Source organism: Montipora foliosa, chromosome 7 (assembly GCF_036669935.1).
Source record: "Montipora foliosa isolate CH-2021 chromosome 7, ASM3666993v2, whole genome shotgun sequence".
In the NCBI taxonomy this organism is placed as follows: domain Eukaryota; kingdom Metazoa; phylum Cnidaria; class Anthozoa; order Scleractinia; family Acroporidae; genus Montipora; species Montipora foliosa.
Genome location: NC_090875.1, coordinates 27,139,480 through 27,155,299, shown reverse-complemented (window position 1 = coordinate 27,155,299; position 15,820 = coordinate 27,139,480). Strand labels below are relative to the sequence as shown.

Genomic DNA, 15,820 nt, shown 5'->3' with positions numbered 1-15,820 from the left:
CGTTTCATGTGTTTCTAAATTTGGCTTTTGTTTTATATTGTAAAAAGATCCATTCCCTTAACACGAAGCCTTAAAATTATTGCGTACCAGAAAAATTACGGATGTATGAGTTTTCCACGCAGGTTGCCTTTTCCACGGAAGAATCCATTGTGAAGGTTGAATACTTGTACGAACAGATGCAAGTGCAGCAACCTTGGACACTGCAACCAGCGTTTCTTGTCACACACCACGATTTCCCAACGTCGTTCGTCGTGGAACACGTTCCAGGAGAATCCATGTTTGAAAATTTATCTAGGTCTCCGCGGGAAACGTTGAATAGAAATCCTTCACTTGGGCTTAATAAAAGGAAACAAATGAGAATAAGCCAATCGAGCATCCTGAGACAAAGATGGGATGTTGATATTGATAAATGGATTAGCAAAATGAAGCTGCCATCAAGGGTCACTGAAAAGTGAAAAGTGATTCCTCCTTTCCGGAATCTGATCTACAATTGTAGTTTCCTGGGGGCGTTTCTCAAAAGTCCCGAAACTTTTCGGACATCTTTCGGTTGACGTAAAACGCTTTGTTTCTTCAAAAGGAAAACGTTTCAAGTCATGATTATTTGCAATTGTTTCATTTTCTAAGGTTTTGAAAACATGCTCAAAGTTCCCTATTTCATAATAAGCAGAATTTTAGGTTCACAAATCGCTTTTCGGGCCCGAAAAGTTTTCGGGGCTTTTGAGACCAGCTGAGCCGAGAATAGATTCGATTTCCGCTGCTCACTCGTGTTCGGGTATCCTCCCCGTGTTTTCGGGAGTGAACGCTGGTAATCGAGCTTAAGGTGGCTGGAACCAGTTTCACTACTTTTAAGGACCTTTTTATTAGAAGAGTTGTCACTACAAAACGGTATCACGTAAAAGAAATCTTATGGTACAATACCAAACACCAATTATCACTTAACAAAATGCGCTCACTATTTTGACGTAAAAGGTTGCCATGGCAACATGAAAGCTCAGCAAAAACACCCTATATTTCGTCTTTACTTGCTTTTATCGTAAAAACGAACTCGGTGACCCCCATTTTTTATTGTAAAATAGTAATTAGCAATTTGAGATAGGACTATCTGCAAAGTTAACAAAAATTCTTGGGAGCCAATTCAGGGCTACCTTAAATTTTCGAAAATTTAAGGTAGCTCTAAATTGGCTCCCAAGAATTTTGTTAAACTTTGCTGATACTTTAATCTCAAATTGCTAATTACTATTCTACAATAAAAAATGGGGGTCACCGAGTTCATTTTTGAGATATAAGCAAGTAAAGACGAATAGAGGGTGTTTTTGGAGAGCTTTCATGTTGCCATGGCAACCTTTTTACGTCAAAATAGTGAGAGCATTTTGTTAAGCAATAATTGGTGTTTGATTTGGTACCATAACATTGCTGTTACGTGATACAGTATAGTAGTTATAACCCATCTAATAAGAAGGTCTCTAAAAGTGGTGAAACTGGTTCCAGCCACCTTAAGCCGAGAAAATTTTCCGGGAAAAACCGAGATCTCGGTAACCGAGCCAGCCCGGTCAAACGGGCTCATATAAAGAGGCCCTAAGTAAGGTTACTGTAGGTCTTCTTTTGAACAACCTTTCTCAAAACAGCTGTATCCTCGTGTACATTGCTACATTCTTTGCCACTCGCTCTTTCATTACTTTCCCTGGTACACTCTTTTTTTTTATAAGAATGTTGTTTTTCCGGCTTAGGCTGAATATTCGTATTTTTCTGCCGATTTTAGGCTGAAAATATCCTTGTATTTTTCTTAAATGATAGCTTATGACATTTCTGTTTTAGAATTTATTGGGGTATCAATTACAAGTGTTTGGTATCTAGATCTGTTGTCGCTAGGTTTTCTTATTTGAAAAAGAAAGAATTTGTCATAATACTTTTTTGCGGTTTAGTTTATGTCTTTTGTGCTGAATACTGTACATATGTATTACATGTACCGTTTATCGAACTGTCATTAGCGTTGAACATTTTGCTATAGCTAGTGCAGGTTATAATTTTCGTTTTGTTGGCTAGTTTCGACGTTCAGAGAAAGGAATAATTTATACGGTTAAGTTAAAAACATAAAATTGTATTGTATTTACAGATGCTTCAACTCACAAAATTATATCTATTCTTTTCAAAATCTCAGCCTCGGCTTTATTCTTAAAATATTCTTAAATTTTCGCAAATTTTGAGCCTTGATATTCTTATAAAATATATTCTTACAAAAAAAAAAGGGTGTATTTTTAACTCATCCATGTACATATAACGTTCACTTCAATATTTGGTTTTCCGTCCGACCCTGAAATTAAAGTAAATTTGTTCTTCTCGTTTTTGAGAATCGACCTTTTTTTAGCTACTTTTTAGGCTTCCTCGCGATTTTATTTTTTTCAAATACAAACCATTGTGTTCTTTGTTCTTGATTGTTGCCAACCTAAATAACTTTCTAACCGGAAGGTTTGAGTAAAACTCATGTTATAGCTTAAGCTTTAGTTTTGCTCATTTTTGTTCCAGTTCAACCTAACCGTTTAGATTATATCTTAAATGAAAGTTTTCAATAATACAAAATTTAAAATTCAAGTGTTGAATCCGAGCAATTTGCTTATGTGAGAGGAAGGCGTTTCATGTGTTTCTAAATTTGGCTTTTGTTTATATTGTAAAAAGACCCATTCCCTTAACACGAAGCCTTAAAATTATTGCGTACCAGAAAAATTACGAATGTATGAGTTTTCCACGCAGGTTGCCTTTTCCACGGAAGAATCCATTGTGAAGGTTGAATACTTGTACGAACAGATGCAAGTGCAGCAACCTTGGACACTGCAACCAGCGTTTCTTGTCACACACCACGATTTCCCAACGTCGTTCGTCGTGGAACACGTTCCAGGAAAATCCATGTTTGAAAATTTATCATTTCCAACTGCTGGGTCTCCGCGGGAAACGTTGAATAGAAATCCTTCACTTGGGCTTAATAAAAGTAAACAAATGAGAATAAGCCAATCGAGCATCCTGAGACAAAGATCGGATGTTGATATTGATAAACGGATTGGCAAAATGAAGCTGCCATCAAGGGTCACTGAAAAGTGAAAAGTGATTCCTCCTTTCCGGAATCTGATCTACAATTGTAGTTTCCTGGGGGCGTTTCTCAAAAGTCCCGAAACTTTTCGGACATCTTTCGGTTGACGTAAAACGCTTTGTTTCTTCAAAAGGAAAACGTTTCAAGTCATGATTATTTGCAATTGTTTCATTTTCTAAGGTTTTGAAAACATGCTCAAAGTTCCCTATTTCATAATAAGCAGAATTTTAGGTTCACAAATCGCTTTTCGGGCCGAAAAGTTTTCGGGGTTTTTGTGACCAGCTGAGCCGAGAATAGATTCGATTTCCGCTGCTCACTCGTGTTCGGGTATCCTCCCCGTGTTTTCGGGAGTGAACGCTGGTAATCGAGCTTAAGGTGGCTGGGACCAGTTTCACTACTTTTAAGGACCTTTTTATTAGAAGGGTTGTCACTACAAAACTGTATCACGTAAAAGAAATCTTATGGGACCATACCAAACACCAATTATCACTTAACAAAATGCGCTAACTATTTTGACGTAAAAGGTTGCCATGGCAACATGAAAGCTCATAGACTGCAAAACAATCGTTTTTTCCCATTTTCGGAAGGCACGAAGCGCCGTAAGCGTGATCCTCGCGTGTGAGGCGCGCGAGCCTCGCACGCCCGTAGGGCGTCTCTCCCCATTCTCCCTCGCCGTTTCTACACTCGCTCCAGACCTTTCGTTTCAATATTATTTTACCGTGTCGCTTGCGTTCGCAAAAAATACGACTGCTTTGCAGTCTAGAAAGCTCAGCAAAAACACCCTATATTTCGTCTTTACTTGCTTATATCGTAAAAACGAACTCGGTGACCCCCATTTTTTATTGTAAAATAGTAATTAGCAATTTGAGATAGGACTATCTGCAAAGTTAAAAAAAAATCTTGGCAGCCAATTCAGGGCTACCTTAAATTTTCGAAAAATTAAGGTAGCTCTGAATTGGCTCCCAAGAATTTTTTTAAACTTTGCTGATACTTTTATCTCAAATTGCTAATTACTATTCTACAATAAAAAATGGGGGTCACAGAGTTCATTTATGAGATGTAAGCAAGTAAAGACGAATAGAGGGTGTTTTTGGATAGCTTTCATGTTGCCATAGCAACCTATTTACCTCAAAATAGTGAGAGCATTTTGTTAAGCAATAATTGGTGTTTGATGTGGTACCATAACATTGCTGTTACGTGATACAGTATAGTAGTTATAACCCATCTAATAAGAAGGTCTCTAAAAGTGGTGAAACTGGTTCCAGCCGAGAAAATTTCCGGGAAAAACCGAGATCTCGGTAACCGAGCCAGCCCGCCCTCTCATATGAACACATCAAAGTTTTTAAAAAGGATTTGGAGGTAAGGCGAGATCTCCGAAACCGGGCTCATATGAAGAGGCCCTAAGTAAGGTTACTGTAGGTCTTCTTTTGAACAACCTTTCTCAAAACAGCTGTATCCTCGTGTACATTGCTACATTCTTTGCCACTCGCTATTTCATTACTTTCCCTGGTACACTCTTTTTTTTCATAAGAATGTTGTTTTTCCGGCTTAGGCTGAATATTCGTATTTTTCTGCCGATTTTAGGCTGAAAATATCCTTGTATTTTTCTTAAATGATAGCTTATGACATTTCTGTTTTAGAATTTATTGGGGTATCAATTACAAGTGTTTGGTATCTAGATCTGTTGTCGCTAGGTTTTCTTATTTGAAAAAGAAAGAATTTGTCATAATACTAGCTTTTTTGCGGTTTAGTTTATGTCTTTTGTGCTGAATACTGTACATATGTATTACATGTACCGTTCATCGAACTGTCATTAGCGTTGAACATTTTGCTATAGCTAGTGCAGGTTATAATTTTCGTTTTGTTGGCTAGTTTCGACGTTGAGAGAAAGGAATAATTTATACGGTTAAGTTAAAGACATAAAATTGTATTGTATTTACAGATGCTTCAACTCACAAAATTATATGATATCCTTTTCAAAATCTCAGCCTCGGCTTTATTCTTAAAATATTCTTAAATTTTCGCAAATATTCTTATAAAATATATTCTTATATAAGAGTGTATTTTTAACTCATCCATGTACATAAAACGTTCACTTCAATATTTTGTTTTCCGTCCGACCCTGAAATTAAAGTAAATTTGTTCTTCTCGTTTTTGAGAATCGACCTTTTTTAGCTACTTTTTAGGCTTCCTCGCGATTTTATTTTTTTCAAATACAAACCATTGTGTTCTTTGTTCTTGATTGTTGCCAACCTAAATAACTTTCTAACCTGAAGGTTTGAGTAAAATTCATGTTATAGCTTAAGCTTTAGTTTTGCTCATTTTTGTTCCAGTTCAACCTAACCGTTTAGATTATATCTTAAATGAAAGTTTTCAATAATACAAAATTTAAAATTCAAGTGTTGAATCCGAGCAATTTGCTTATGTGAGAGGAAGGCGTTTCATGTGTTTCTAAATTTGGCTTTTGTTTATCTTGTAAAAAGACCAATTCCCTTAACACGAAGCCTTAAAATTATTGCGTACCAGAAAAATTACGAATGTATGAGTTTTCCACGCAGGTTGCCTTTTCCACGGAAGAATCCATTGTGAAGGTTGAATACTTGTACGAACAGATTCACGTGCAGCAACCTTGGACACTGCATTCAGCGTTTCTTGTCATACACCACGATTTCCCAACGTCGTTCGTCGTGGAACACGTTCCAAGAGAATCCATGTTTGAAAATTTATCATTTCCAACTTCTGGGTCTCCGCGGGAAACGTTGAATAGAAATCCTTCACTTGGGAACAAATGAGAATAAGTCAATCGAGCATCCTGAGACAAAGATCGGATGTTAATATTGATAAACGGATTAGCAAAATGAAGCTGCCATCAAGGGTCACTGAAAAGTGAAAAGTGATTCCTCCTTTCCGGAATCTGATCTACAATTGTAGTTTCCTGGGGGCGTTTCTCAAAAGTCCCGAAACTTTTCGGACATCTTTCGGTTGACGTAAAACGCTTTGTTTCTTCAAAAGGAAAACGTTTCAAGTCATGATTATTTGCAATTGTTTCATTTTCTAAGGTTTTGAAAACATGCTCAAAGTTCCCTATTTCATAATAAGCAGAATTTTAGGTTCACAAATCGCTTTTCGGGCCCGAAAAGTTTTTGGGGCTTTTGAGACCAGCTGAGCCGAGAATAGATTCGATTTCCGCTGCTCACTCGTGTTCGGGTATCCTCCCCGTGTTTTCGGGAGTGAACGCTGGTGATCGAGCTTAAGCCGAGAAAATTTTCCGGGAAAAACCGGACGTGGATTTGGGCCCCAGATTAAATCTCAACGTCATGCAGGATTTTAGTCATATCCTGCACGTGTTGTTGTTTTTCGCTGTTCACACCCTTGCTGAAAGTAATTTGTTCTTTGTAAATAAGGGTATAAAATGAGTTCTTTTTAGGCATCTTGTTTAAACTTCCTGATGAAGTCCGCGTAATCAGACGAAACCGGTCGGAGAAATAAGAGCAAGTTGGCAAGATCTGACGCTGTGTGCTGCTCACTAGTATTTATTTTAAAAAAAAATAGAAATTGTTGGTGCATCTAAATATGGCGGAAAACCAGGAAAATGAGAATTTGCAGAAACCCGTCAAAATAAATGGTCGTTATATCGATCCTTGGGGTACTACAAAGATGCCTTCAGTGATCGACGTTTTCAGATGGCGATTCATAGAGAAAAGTGAACGTGGCGTCAGAGGAACGTGGAGACATTGCTATCGGTTAAAAAAAAAGGCAAGTGCATGTACAAAATAAGTTTAATTTTAAATTGACAAGCCTGTGCACGTGTACATCCTGAATTTCTCGGGTTTTGTTCGAAAATAGTCGTCAAATCTTCGGACATACATGCTTATTGGAAACACCCGAGAGAAACCCGGGGTTATGAATCTCAGATCATGCTCAATATTTACTTTAATAACCACCTTTCTAAATTGCAGAGGGTAATATAATACACATCTTAAAGAGATTTGGCTTCAAGCAATTTTTTTGACAGTTAAAGAAAACCAGGATTTATGTACTCATGATCGCAACGTGCCGCACTTGTGGCATGCATTTTTGTATGTTTCTCTCAGCTGTACCCTGCGCCGGAAAAAACGACGTGAAATCGCCAAATTTGAAGTTAAATTCGGATAAATTCCAAGAAGTGTTAGATGTGTGGCTACGGCCCTTATAGTATGATGTCGATCGTATTACATTCTGCACTCTCATTGGAGAATTTTAACCACTTGGCCAATGAGAGTGCAGAATTTAATATGATCCCCATCAAGCTATAATGGCCGTAGCCACACATCTAGCTGAACGCATGGGAAGATTATAGAAAGCCGCGCATTATTTGGAATTTATCTGCCAAAAATCGCTGTGTGGTCCCGGAGTGAAGTTGATGTGATAGGACATTTATCTGGGCTTAAGGCTGTGTTGTTTTTATGGCGATTCGGACCGTTGCTTTGTGATTCGAGAGCAATTTGTGGGACGAAATCGCCGCGAGTCACCAGCCTTTCTTCTCTTTATGAGGGGAAATGACAACTAACGACATCGTAAAAATTCGAAAGCCACTAACTCGTCTAAAACGGACCCAGTTTGCCCTACGATTGCACAGAAAAGACGAGGACAACGGTACGTAGGGGTAATTGAAGTTTATTTCTACATTTACAGCTTATTTTGGCATTTATAAGCTCAAAGTTAATTTTCCATTCAAAGTCTATAAATCGTATACCGAACTTGGGCTACCTGTGGTTTCAGGACAGCTGTCACACTGCGCAATGGTTAAAAAAATTAAGGAAAGTAGAACTCGATTCTACTTTCCGCAACGGTTTCTGCAACTGCCATTTGCAACGTTTTTGGCCGTTGCAAGGTATGTTACATTGAATGGGCAATGATTCGTGCAACTTGCCTCGCAATGGCGTGGCGAGACAAGTTGCACGAAAATTTGTGAAGTGGCGCGTGACAGCGCCTTTAGTCACATTTTGTCATATTTTGAAGTGACATTGGTTGTTGTCACACTTGGGCTTTTTTTTACTACAGTAAACATAGTTTACCGTAGTTAAGACGTTTTCTCACTTTACTGTGGTAAACGCCTGTCTGGTCTGTCGCATTGGCAACAGCGGCAGGATAACAGCAAAGCCTCTTACGAAACTTTCCTGAAGAAACAGGAAGTGGATGTAGTACCTAGTCTCCTCGCCTCTTTCCGATTGTAGGTAAATTAATTAAATAAATATGGCGGAAAACCAGGATAATGAGGATTTGCAGAAACCTGTCAAAAAAAACGGTCGGTATGTCGATCCTTGGGGTACTACAACGATGCCTTCAGTGATCGACGTTGTCAGATGGCGATTAAAAGAGAAAAGTGAACGTGGCGTCAGAGGAACGTGGAGACATCTCTATCGGTTTAAAAAAGAGGCAAGTACTTGAACAAAATAAATTGGTTTCTACCAAAAACATAGGTCCATCGCATAATTAAATTTAAATTTATTAGTCTCTGCATGTGCACATCCTGGATGTCTCGGGTTTTGTTCAAAAATAGTCGTCGAATCTTCGGAAACATATTCGAAACACCCGAGAGAAACCCGGTAAAATAAGCCCCTATTTCATTGTTGGGGTTATCAATCTCAGATCATGCTAATTACACGATATTTACTGTATTAATCACCTTTCTAAGGCTGCAAGAAATTGTCAAAGAGCACACATAATCTTGCCCGCACGTACGCACGCTTCTTGGCCGTACCGTGCGAAACAACAACGTGAACGTTTTTCACGACAACGTGAAAGTACAAATTTCGGGACACTTCTCCCTTCGCTCAAGGCAGGAGGCGCCCGTAAACGAGGAAACATTTTTGCGGAAACATTGTTTCCCGAAAAGTTTCCTCGGCGCGCGGAAGCAAAATGTTTCAGAAACATTTCGGAAATATTTTTGCTTCCGCAACAAATGTTTCCTGGGGCCGCAACATTGTTTCCTCGTTTGGGGACGCCTTTAGTAACACTTTGTTACATTTTCACAAGTGACATTTTCTCTGATATCGCCGCGAAAACATCACGGGTTTCTAAGGCAAAAACAACACAAAAACCTCCTTACCGATCTTCCGTTGCCTTTAGCACTTTTATAGCGATGATATCTGTTTACAAACATCGCTTTTGTCATTCAAATGTGCCAACCACAGAAACAAAAGACCCATTGTTTTGACAGTCAATGAAGCTCTTATGTTTTTGGTCCCGAAAACAATGGACCTATAAATACATCGAGGCCAAATAGATCTGTGACCTAATACACCGATCCAATGAAATTAAAGAGTATAAAGAGCTTTGTGATATCAGGGTCAAAAGTCTGCTTTTCTGTATCTGAAGGATTGCAGTCAGTATGTGCTGCACTGGTTTCGGCTTCCTGAGATTTTTCTAGCATTTGTAATAAATAACAAAATTGTTGCATTTGTTTTTTATAGGAATTAGACCAAACATTACCTGTTCTTACCCTTGACAGTTCACTTCTATCATCACCCCCCTCAGATGATATTCAAGTGACATGGTTAGGACATGCCAGTGTTCTTGTTCAAATGGATGGGTGCAATATCTTAACAGATCCTAACTTCAGCATGTATGCTGGACCAAGCCAGTGGCTGGGTATGAAGCGTTACAGACCACCACCCTGTTCTGTTGAAGATTTACCGCGGATTGACGCAGTTTGCATCAGCCATGATCACTACGACCATCTGGATTTCAACACTATCAAGGGTCTTAATTTACGATTCAAAGAAAACTTGCATTGGTTTGTTCCGATGGGACTAAAAAATTGGATGATTGACAGTGGATGTCAAAATGTTACGGAGCTGGAGTGGTGGGAAGAGGCAAAATTTCCTGACACTTCTGTGAAATTTATTTTCACTCCTTCACAGCACTGGTGCCGCAGATCCGTATTTGATCAAAATAAAGTGTTGTGGGGTAGTTGGACGGTTGTCGGACCAAAACATAGATTTTTCTTTGCTGGAGATTCTGGATACTGCAGGGGGTTCAAGCAGATCGGAAACAAATTTGGACCATTTGATTTTGCCGCTATTCCCATAGGTGCTTACAAACCAAGGTTTGTTTGAAAAAATATAAGCCTGCATTAGAAGTGTCTTAAGTTTTGCTATTAGCCACAGAAATGGAGGGTGCAAACTGCAGGTTGCATGTAAGGGTTGCAGGTCATTGTTTCACCATAGCTGAAACATTACCCTAACCTTTACTAAATAAATTCTTCAACATTAGGCCTAAATAGTGTGCATTATATAATGTTTAAGCGTAAGCTAAAAGGGTAGCATTTTTGTAAAGGTTTGGGTTAAATGTTCCAGTTATGGTAAAACAATGACCTGCCACCTGCACTTTACAGTACCCTCTTCCACAGAAAAAAAAGTATTGTACGTTTTCTTGAGACAAAGATGCTTTATCTTTTGTGATGATCATGGCTACATGTATATCCTTATGACATGTAGTGTTTAATCAAGAAAAAAGTGAAAAGAAATAATATTATAATATTTCATGAACAATAAGATGAATGATGGTTTGTCTCAAGATGTAGTCACTTAGGTTGTAGATTACTGTGTTTGAGGATGACCACGTACTGTTCAATGGTCTTCTTCAGACAATAAGTGGTGCTCAGCTGTGATGGGTGGACTTGATCATACGAGCTTTTTGTTGTTGTTGTTGTTGTTTGTTTTGTTTTTACCAGCAATGCTGATTTTTCTTATCATGATGTTAAAATAAAGTTCTTGATTGATTGATTGACTAACTCAGTATAAAGGCTTCTACACCATTTAACTTATTGGCAATGGATGCATGAACATCAAGGAATCAGTCTATTTTTGATTGGAATGGTTGCATATTTGGGATGCTCTCCCTTTCGCCGTTATTATATTATTACATAGTCATTTTACCAGAAATAAACACATTGTTTTAGCTTAAATTATTTATCATGATAGAAGTTTTTGCTTATGGAAAAATATCAAAAATGATCACACAGCAATACTTTGGCAGCATTGATCAGTATTATAAAGAAAACATGGGACCCACGACAAAAAGCATTCCTGAATCTATGTCACAGCAAACCAGCCCGGGGTGGCAGTGGAAGGGGTGTAACAAATAAAAGTACAATTTTAAAAATGTTAGAAAATTCACCTCTTGTTTGAATCGAAACATTCTTTCTCTAAATTCATTTTTAAATATGTAATTTCAAATAGGAAAATTCTTTTTTCTTTACGTTATATAGGGGCACTTTAATTTAAAGCATTGCTGTTTTGCATGATACCAGAAATGATAAAAGGGGTCGCACCATCATGTCCGCTAAGGAGCAGGCCCCCTTTGAAGAGGAAAGCATGTTGTGACTCAGTTCTTGATGATAGCAATGTTTTTCTTTTAAGGTGGTTTCTAAAGTTCCAGCATGTTGATCCAACTGAAGCAGTCTGTATTCACGAGGATATTGGCAGTCGTTTTTCCTTGGGAATACACTGGGGCACATTTCCCACTGGATACGAGGTAAAAATGAATCCAGCCATGTCTTTTAATTGTCAAACACCTGGCCCCAGCTGTTCAAACTATCTGCCAGATAAATTACTATCCACTGGATAACTCAATTGGTTTTGCTAACTTGTTTATCTGGGGGATAGTGATTTATCCGGTGGATAGAGCTATCCATCGTTTGAACAACTGGAGCCAGAGCATCATTTTTACCGTAACTCAATTCAGCAGACTGAATTGTACACTGCTGGCAGTCAGTTCTTCATTTTGTTGTGGTTCGTCAAGGAAAATAATCATGGAGTTCAAACGAAAAGGGACCAACACAATTCATTCTTGCAAATTTGTATGAGTCATTATTCCAACAGACTAGAGAGAAAAAAGAACTGGAAGCTGTCAAACTGATTTTTTTTTTCAATTTTTTAGCATTATTTGGCCCCACCAAAAGATCTGGCCAAAGCACTGAAGTCTAAAGGAATTGCAGAAACAAGTTTCTTTACTTTGAATCATGGGGAATCCAAGATCATAGAATGAATGGACCACTCCCAGTTTCACTTAAGCATCAGATTCTTATTTAGAGCTAGTCTAAATGTAACAAGTCTTCTTTTGGTGATAATAAGATTTTGTTCTAGATGTAGAAAAGTAAAGCTTCCCCAACTGAATGGTTTCTTTCATTATTTTTTACATGTAGACCACCACAGTTAAATTTATTTGTCAATAACAATCCCGAGTAATGCTATTCAAAATTAAGAAATTAATAATAATAATTATTATTGTAAGGATTATACCAACACACTGCAAGTATTTCTCAATATGTATAGTAAAGCAGGCAAATCTCCACAGCAAGGTCTTTATTAAACCCACCGACTCCTGCATAGGAGTGAAACTTAACAGATTATACTCTGTCTAATGCCAGACGATTTTATTCATCCACTGGGGGTGTCCTATTGCGTGCCTGAGAAGTCAGTGGGTTAATATTTAAATGCAGTAGTTTTTCTTGCAAGTACCAATTATGGCATGTTGCATTGTCCCGTTCTACAATGTACAGCTGTAAGAAACACTTGCTGCTTGTGGATTGTTCTGCCAACTTTACTGTTTTCAACAAAAGAAAAAAACTAGCAGTTTAGGTTTCACTACAATGGACTCCATTCAGATGAAGCAACTGCATTTGAACAATTTTATTTAGAACATTAAGTACAGATGAAGCAGGATTATCATTTGGTTGATTTTGCAGAATTAAAGCAAAGTTAATCTAGGGACTGGTTATGAAACCCTGGGAAGTTCAAAAGCAGGAACAATACAGTCGCAATTAGATGTTGAACCGACCATGACCCTGCACAATCTTTTGTTTTTGGTTCGCAAGTTAATTTCGAATAAATTAGTCGAAGCTTTTGATTGGTTATCCTGCCGAAAAAAGCGTGTTTTTGTCGGGTTTTGTGCAGGGTCAAGGCCAAAAAAGCGAACAAAAACATGAAACAAAGAAACTTGTCGAGTTTCATAACCAGCCTACAACTATTAACTATGATTAAAGCATGCGTTTGAAAAAGAGGAGGTGAAAAGCAAGGAATTTAAATGTAAATGTAATTTCTGCTAACCAATAGAGCACTTGAGTTTATTGTAGTTGGCCAAGACAACAAAGTATAATTTATAATTAAGTAAATGTACAGACATGAGGTGACTTTTTGCCATTAGCCAGCTTAACTTTAACTCTGGATGAAGAACAATGATAAAGTGTTATTTGAAAGGGATGAAGTAATAATAATTATTCTTGTTTTGTAGCAATATTGTTGAAAGTCAGATATTAAGTGTTCAACTGGATGCCAAGGCAAAAACATCATTGTACATGGTGTTAGAAATTAATTCAATGACTCAACAAACATTATTTTGTAAAATAATCTTGACTGCATACAGTAGTCTGTAAATAGCATACCTGTAAAGACCTTGCAACAAACGTGTGTCCTTTTACAAAAGTGTTCTGTACCTTATCCAGTTACTTTTGTTGCAATGATTTACATACACATTCAGTCTTGCAGCAGTTTTCAAGAACGAAATAAATTACAATTAAATTTGCAATTTGTATGAACTGTTTATGATGCATTAAAAATACCAAGGCAAGATTTAACATGGATCACTCACGAAAAAAGCCCAAACAAAAGGGACACTTTGATGTGCCTTGTAACAGATTGCATAACCAGGTTGATGTGTCAGCATGTGGATTTGACACACAGCGACTACAGTCCTGACAACGTTTGTGGATTAAATCAGCACAAACGAGGAATGACACACAACAGCGCTGCCATTTGTGTCCATTTAAACAAGTTCCGTGAGTTATGCTTTCCAGGGGAATGCTACTATCACAAATTTGGCATTTCTCTCGAGCTGGGAAGCCAGGCATGTCATTTGAATCCAATCCTTCTGCAACTGATCCTTTTCCATTCTCTGCTCCACCAATGTCTTCCTCTTGAATGTTAACCTGTGAATCACAGGTTATGGAGGTGGACCTGTCCACAGACATGTTTTCATTCTCTCCCAGTTTCTCTTGAAGAGAGGACAGCATCCTGAGACCATCAACATCTTCAAAGAACTGATAGACTTCATTTACCAAATGAAGTGTGTCCGATTCAGGATATTTCATCACCAGCCAGTCACAGGTCACCAATACTGCCACTGAGTCTGAATGACTATCAGATTCTAGATCCTTTGCATTCACCCAATGTCTTACAAACCCAGTCGCCAGATACTTGTACATGTAATCTGTTGTACATTCAAGCTCATCTGAGTAATCCCTTCCAAGCATCTTGTCGGGTCCCTGGTCGTCATTCTGCAAAGTTAGCACCATCACGTGCATGGAAAGCACATGATGTCTCAAAACTAATTGAGCAAGGGAAAGTCCTTCTAGATCCCCCATGAATGCAAATTGACAAATCTCTTTCTTCAATTCTGTTTTAGAGCGATGGATGAAATACTGAAGCGCTTTGCACATGTCCCACTTCTCCATTTGAAGACAATCCCTCTTTAACAGCTGAGTGATGGACAATAGTCCACAAGCTATGTTCACAAATAGAATGTGAGTTTCATGAGATTCCAGAGATTTGTGGGTGTGACTACTAGGGGTAAGAAACAGTGAAATGAAAACACCATTTGGTGATACCCCAATCCCATAACAAGAAAAGTCTTTCTTGGGATCATAATTGACAGACCTTGATGTGTTTGCATCATCTGTTAATATCTGCACTAAGCAGTCCATACTGCAGGTAAAGATAGTACCATTTTGTATGCAGTGCAACCCAGTGATCGGCATTCTATGCACTTTCGTAACTATTTTCTGTATTGGCTTTGCAACAATCAAACCATTTTTCACACTGATGTAAAATATTATGACTGAAGATCCTTTGCATGCAACAAGACAATAACCACTGTTATTTGCTTGAGAGGAAGACAGCCATTCCATCAAATGAACTTGCATTCCATCCTTGTCTCCCCAAAGTACATACTCTGCCATTCCACATAATGATGGAAGTAGCTCAATGCTGAAAGCTTTGATAAAGCCATCTATGCTGCCGACAGCCAGTATACCGTGATTGTAACTGACTTGTTGCCAGGCTAACGAAGACGGCCACACTTGATTGGTATTTAAGAACCCTTCTAGTTGAACGCCTTGTGGATTGCTCATTTGTACTGGCACAGTCACTTTCCAAAAAATCACATGGCCACTTTGCGTACCTGTCGCCAGCAAAGAAAACTGGTGGTGTTCAAATGAATCGTTTGCTTTAGGAGTGCTAGGATCAATTGCAGGGTAATAGATTTCTGAAAACCAATGCAGTGAAGTGAATGTAAGCATTTGAACTCGCTGAACAAACCGAGAATACTTGCTTTCTTGCGAAATTTGGTCAACACTCTCGGACGCTTTTGCATCTAGTGGCATTATATCTTCGTTAATTTTAAATTTGTTCTTTTTTAAGTAACCACTCAGCAAACACGACAAATCATATACTTCCCTCCACTTTACACCTAGAGTCACCGTCGGACAGATATGGATTCGGAGCTGGAAATCGGAGAACAATGTCGCAATTACACATCTGCCAAGTCTGTCGCAGTTTAACGGTGACCATGCAACTTTTTGAAAACAGGCAGACTGAACCAAGTTATGATTGATCCTTGGCTCTAAATACCACTCAGAGTTTCTTTCCGCCATTATTTCTTGGCGATCGATACCGACGTCTGCTTGAAAAGGCTTCT

The 15,820-nt window shown here is 38.3% G+C and overlaps 3 protein-coding genes across 8 annotated transcripts in view; 1 reads left to right on the top strand and 2 right to left on the bottom strand.

The window, feature by feature from the left end:
- The window catches only part of LOC138011636 (uncharacterized), a 30,341-nt gene extending 21,147 nt beyond the window's left edge, over positions 1-9,194 (bottom strand). Inside the window, exons 1-3 of one of the 5 annotated variants that reach the window (XM_068858748.1) lie at positions 9,174-9,194; positions 5,606-5,894; positions 2,714-2,973 (exon numbers count right to left, since the gene is read on the bottom strand). In XM_068858748.1, the coding sequence (XP_068714849.1) occupies positions 2,714-2,903 (190 nt within the window). In that variant the 5' untranslated portion in view covers positions 2,904-2,973; positions 5,606-5,894; positions 9,174-9,194. Of the gene's footprint in view, positions 1-87; positions 661-2,713; positions 3,067-5,605; positions 5,934-9,173 lie in introns of those variants that run through there. The other 4 variants (XM_068858747.1, XM_068858746.1, XM_068858744.1 and 1 more) reach the window with 4 other exon arrangements.
- On the top strand, positions 6,514-13,650 carry LOC138011639 (N-acyl-phosphatidylethanolamine-hydrolyzing phospholipase D-like). Of its 2 annotated transcripts, none has more exons than XM_068858752.1 (4): positions 6,514-6,838; positions 9,538-10,172; positions 11,488-11,602; positions 12,008-13,650. In XM_068858752.1, the coding sequence occupies exons 1-4, from the start codon at positions 6,656-6,658 to the stop codon at positions 12,113-12,115; spliced, it is 1,041 nt and encodes a 346-aa protein (XP_068714853.1). In that variant the 5' UTR covers positions 6,514-6,655; the 3' UTR covers positions 12,116-13,650. The 2 variants fall into 2 exon arrangements, with proteins under 2 accessions (XP_068714853.1, XP_068714852.1); XM_068858751.1 differs by lacking the exon at positions 6,514-6,838 and adding an exon at positions 8,295-8,500.
- A 59-nt stretch (positions 13,651-13,709) lies between these two features.
- LOC138011631 (general transcription factor 3C polypeptide 4-like) overlaps positions 13,710-15,820 on the bottom strand; it is a 2,330-nt gene continuing 219 nt past the window's right edge. The window contains exon 1 of the mRNA XM_068858737.1: positions 13,710-15,820. This exon is cut by the window's right edge and continues 219 nt beyond it. Coding sequence (XP_068714838.1) covers positions 13,710-15,820 — 2,111 coding nt within the window.

Bases quoted from the DNA above. Each gene is read 5' to 3' on its own strand.
- LOC138011639 (XM_068858752.1), top strand. From the start codon at position 6,656: ATGGCGGAAAACCAGGAAAATGAGAATTTGCAGAAACCCGTCAAAATA. The intron at 10,173-11,487 runs GTTTGTTTGAAA...TTTTCTTTTAAG, and splicing joins ATAGGTGCTTACAAACCAAG to GTGGTTTCTAAAGTTCCAGC. The intron at 11,603-12,007 runs GTAAAAATGAAT...TCAATTTTTTAG, and splicing joins CATTTCCCACTGGATACGAG to CATTATTTGGCCCCACCAAA.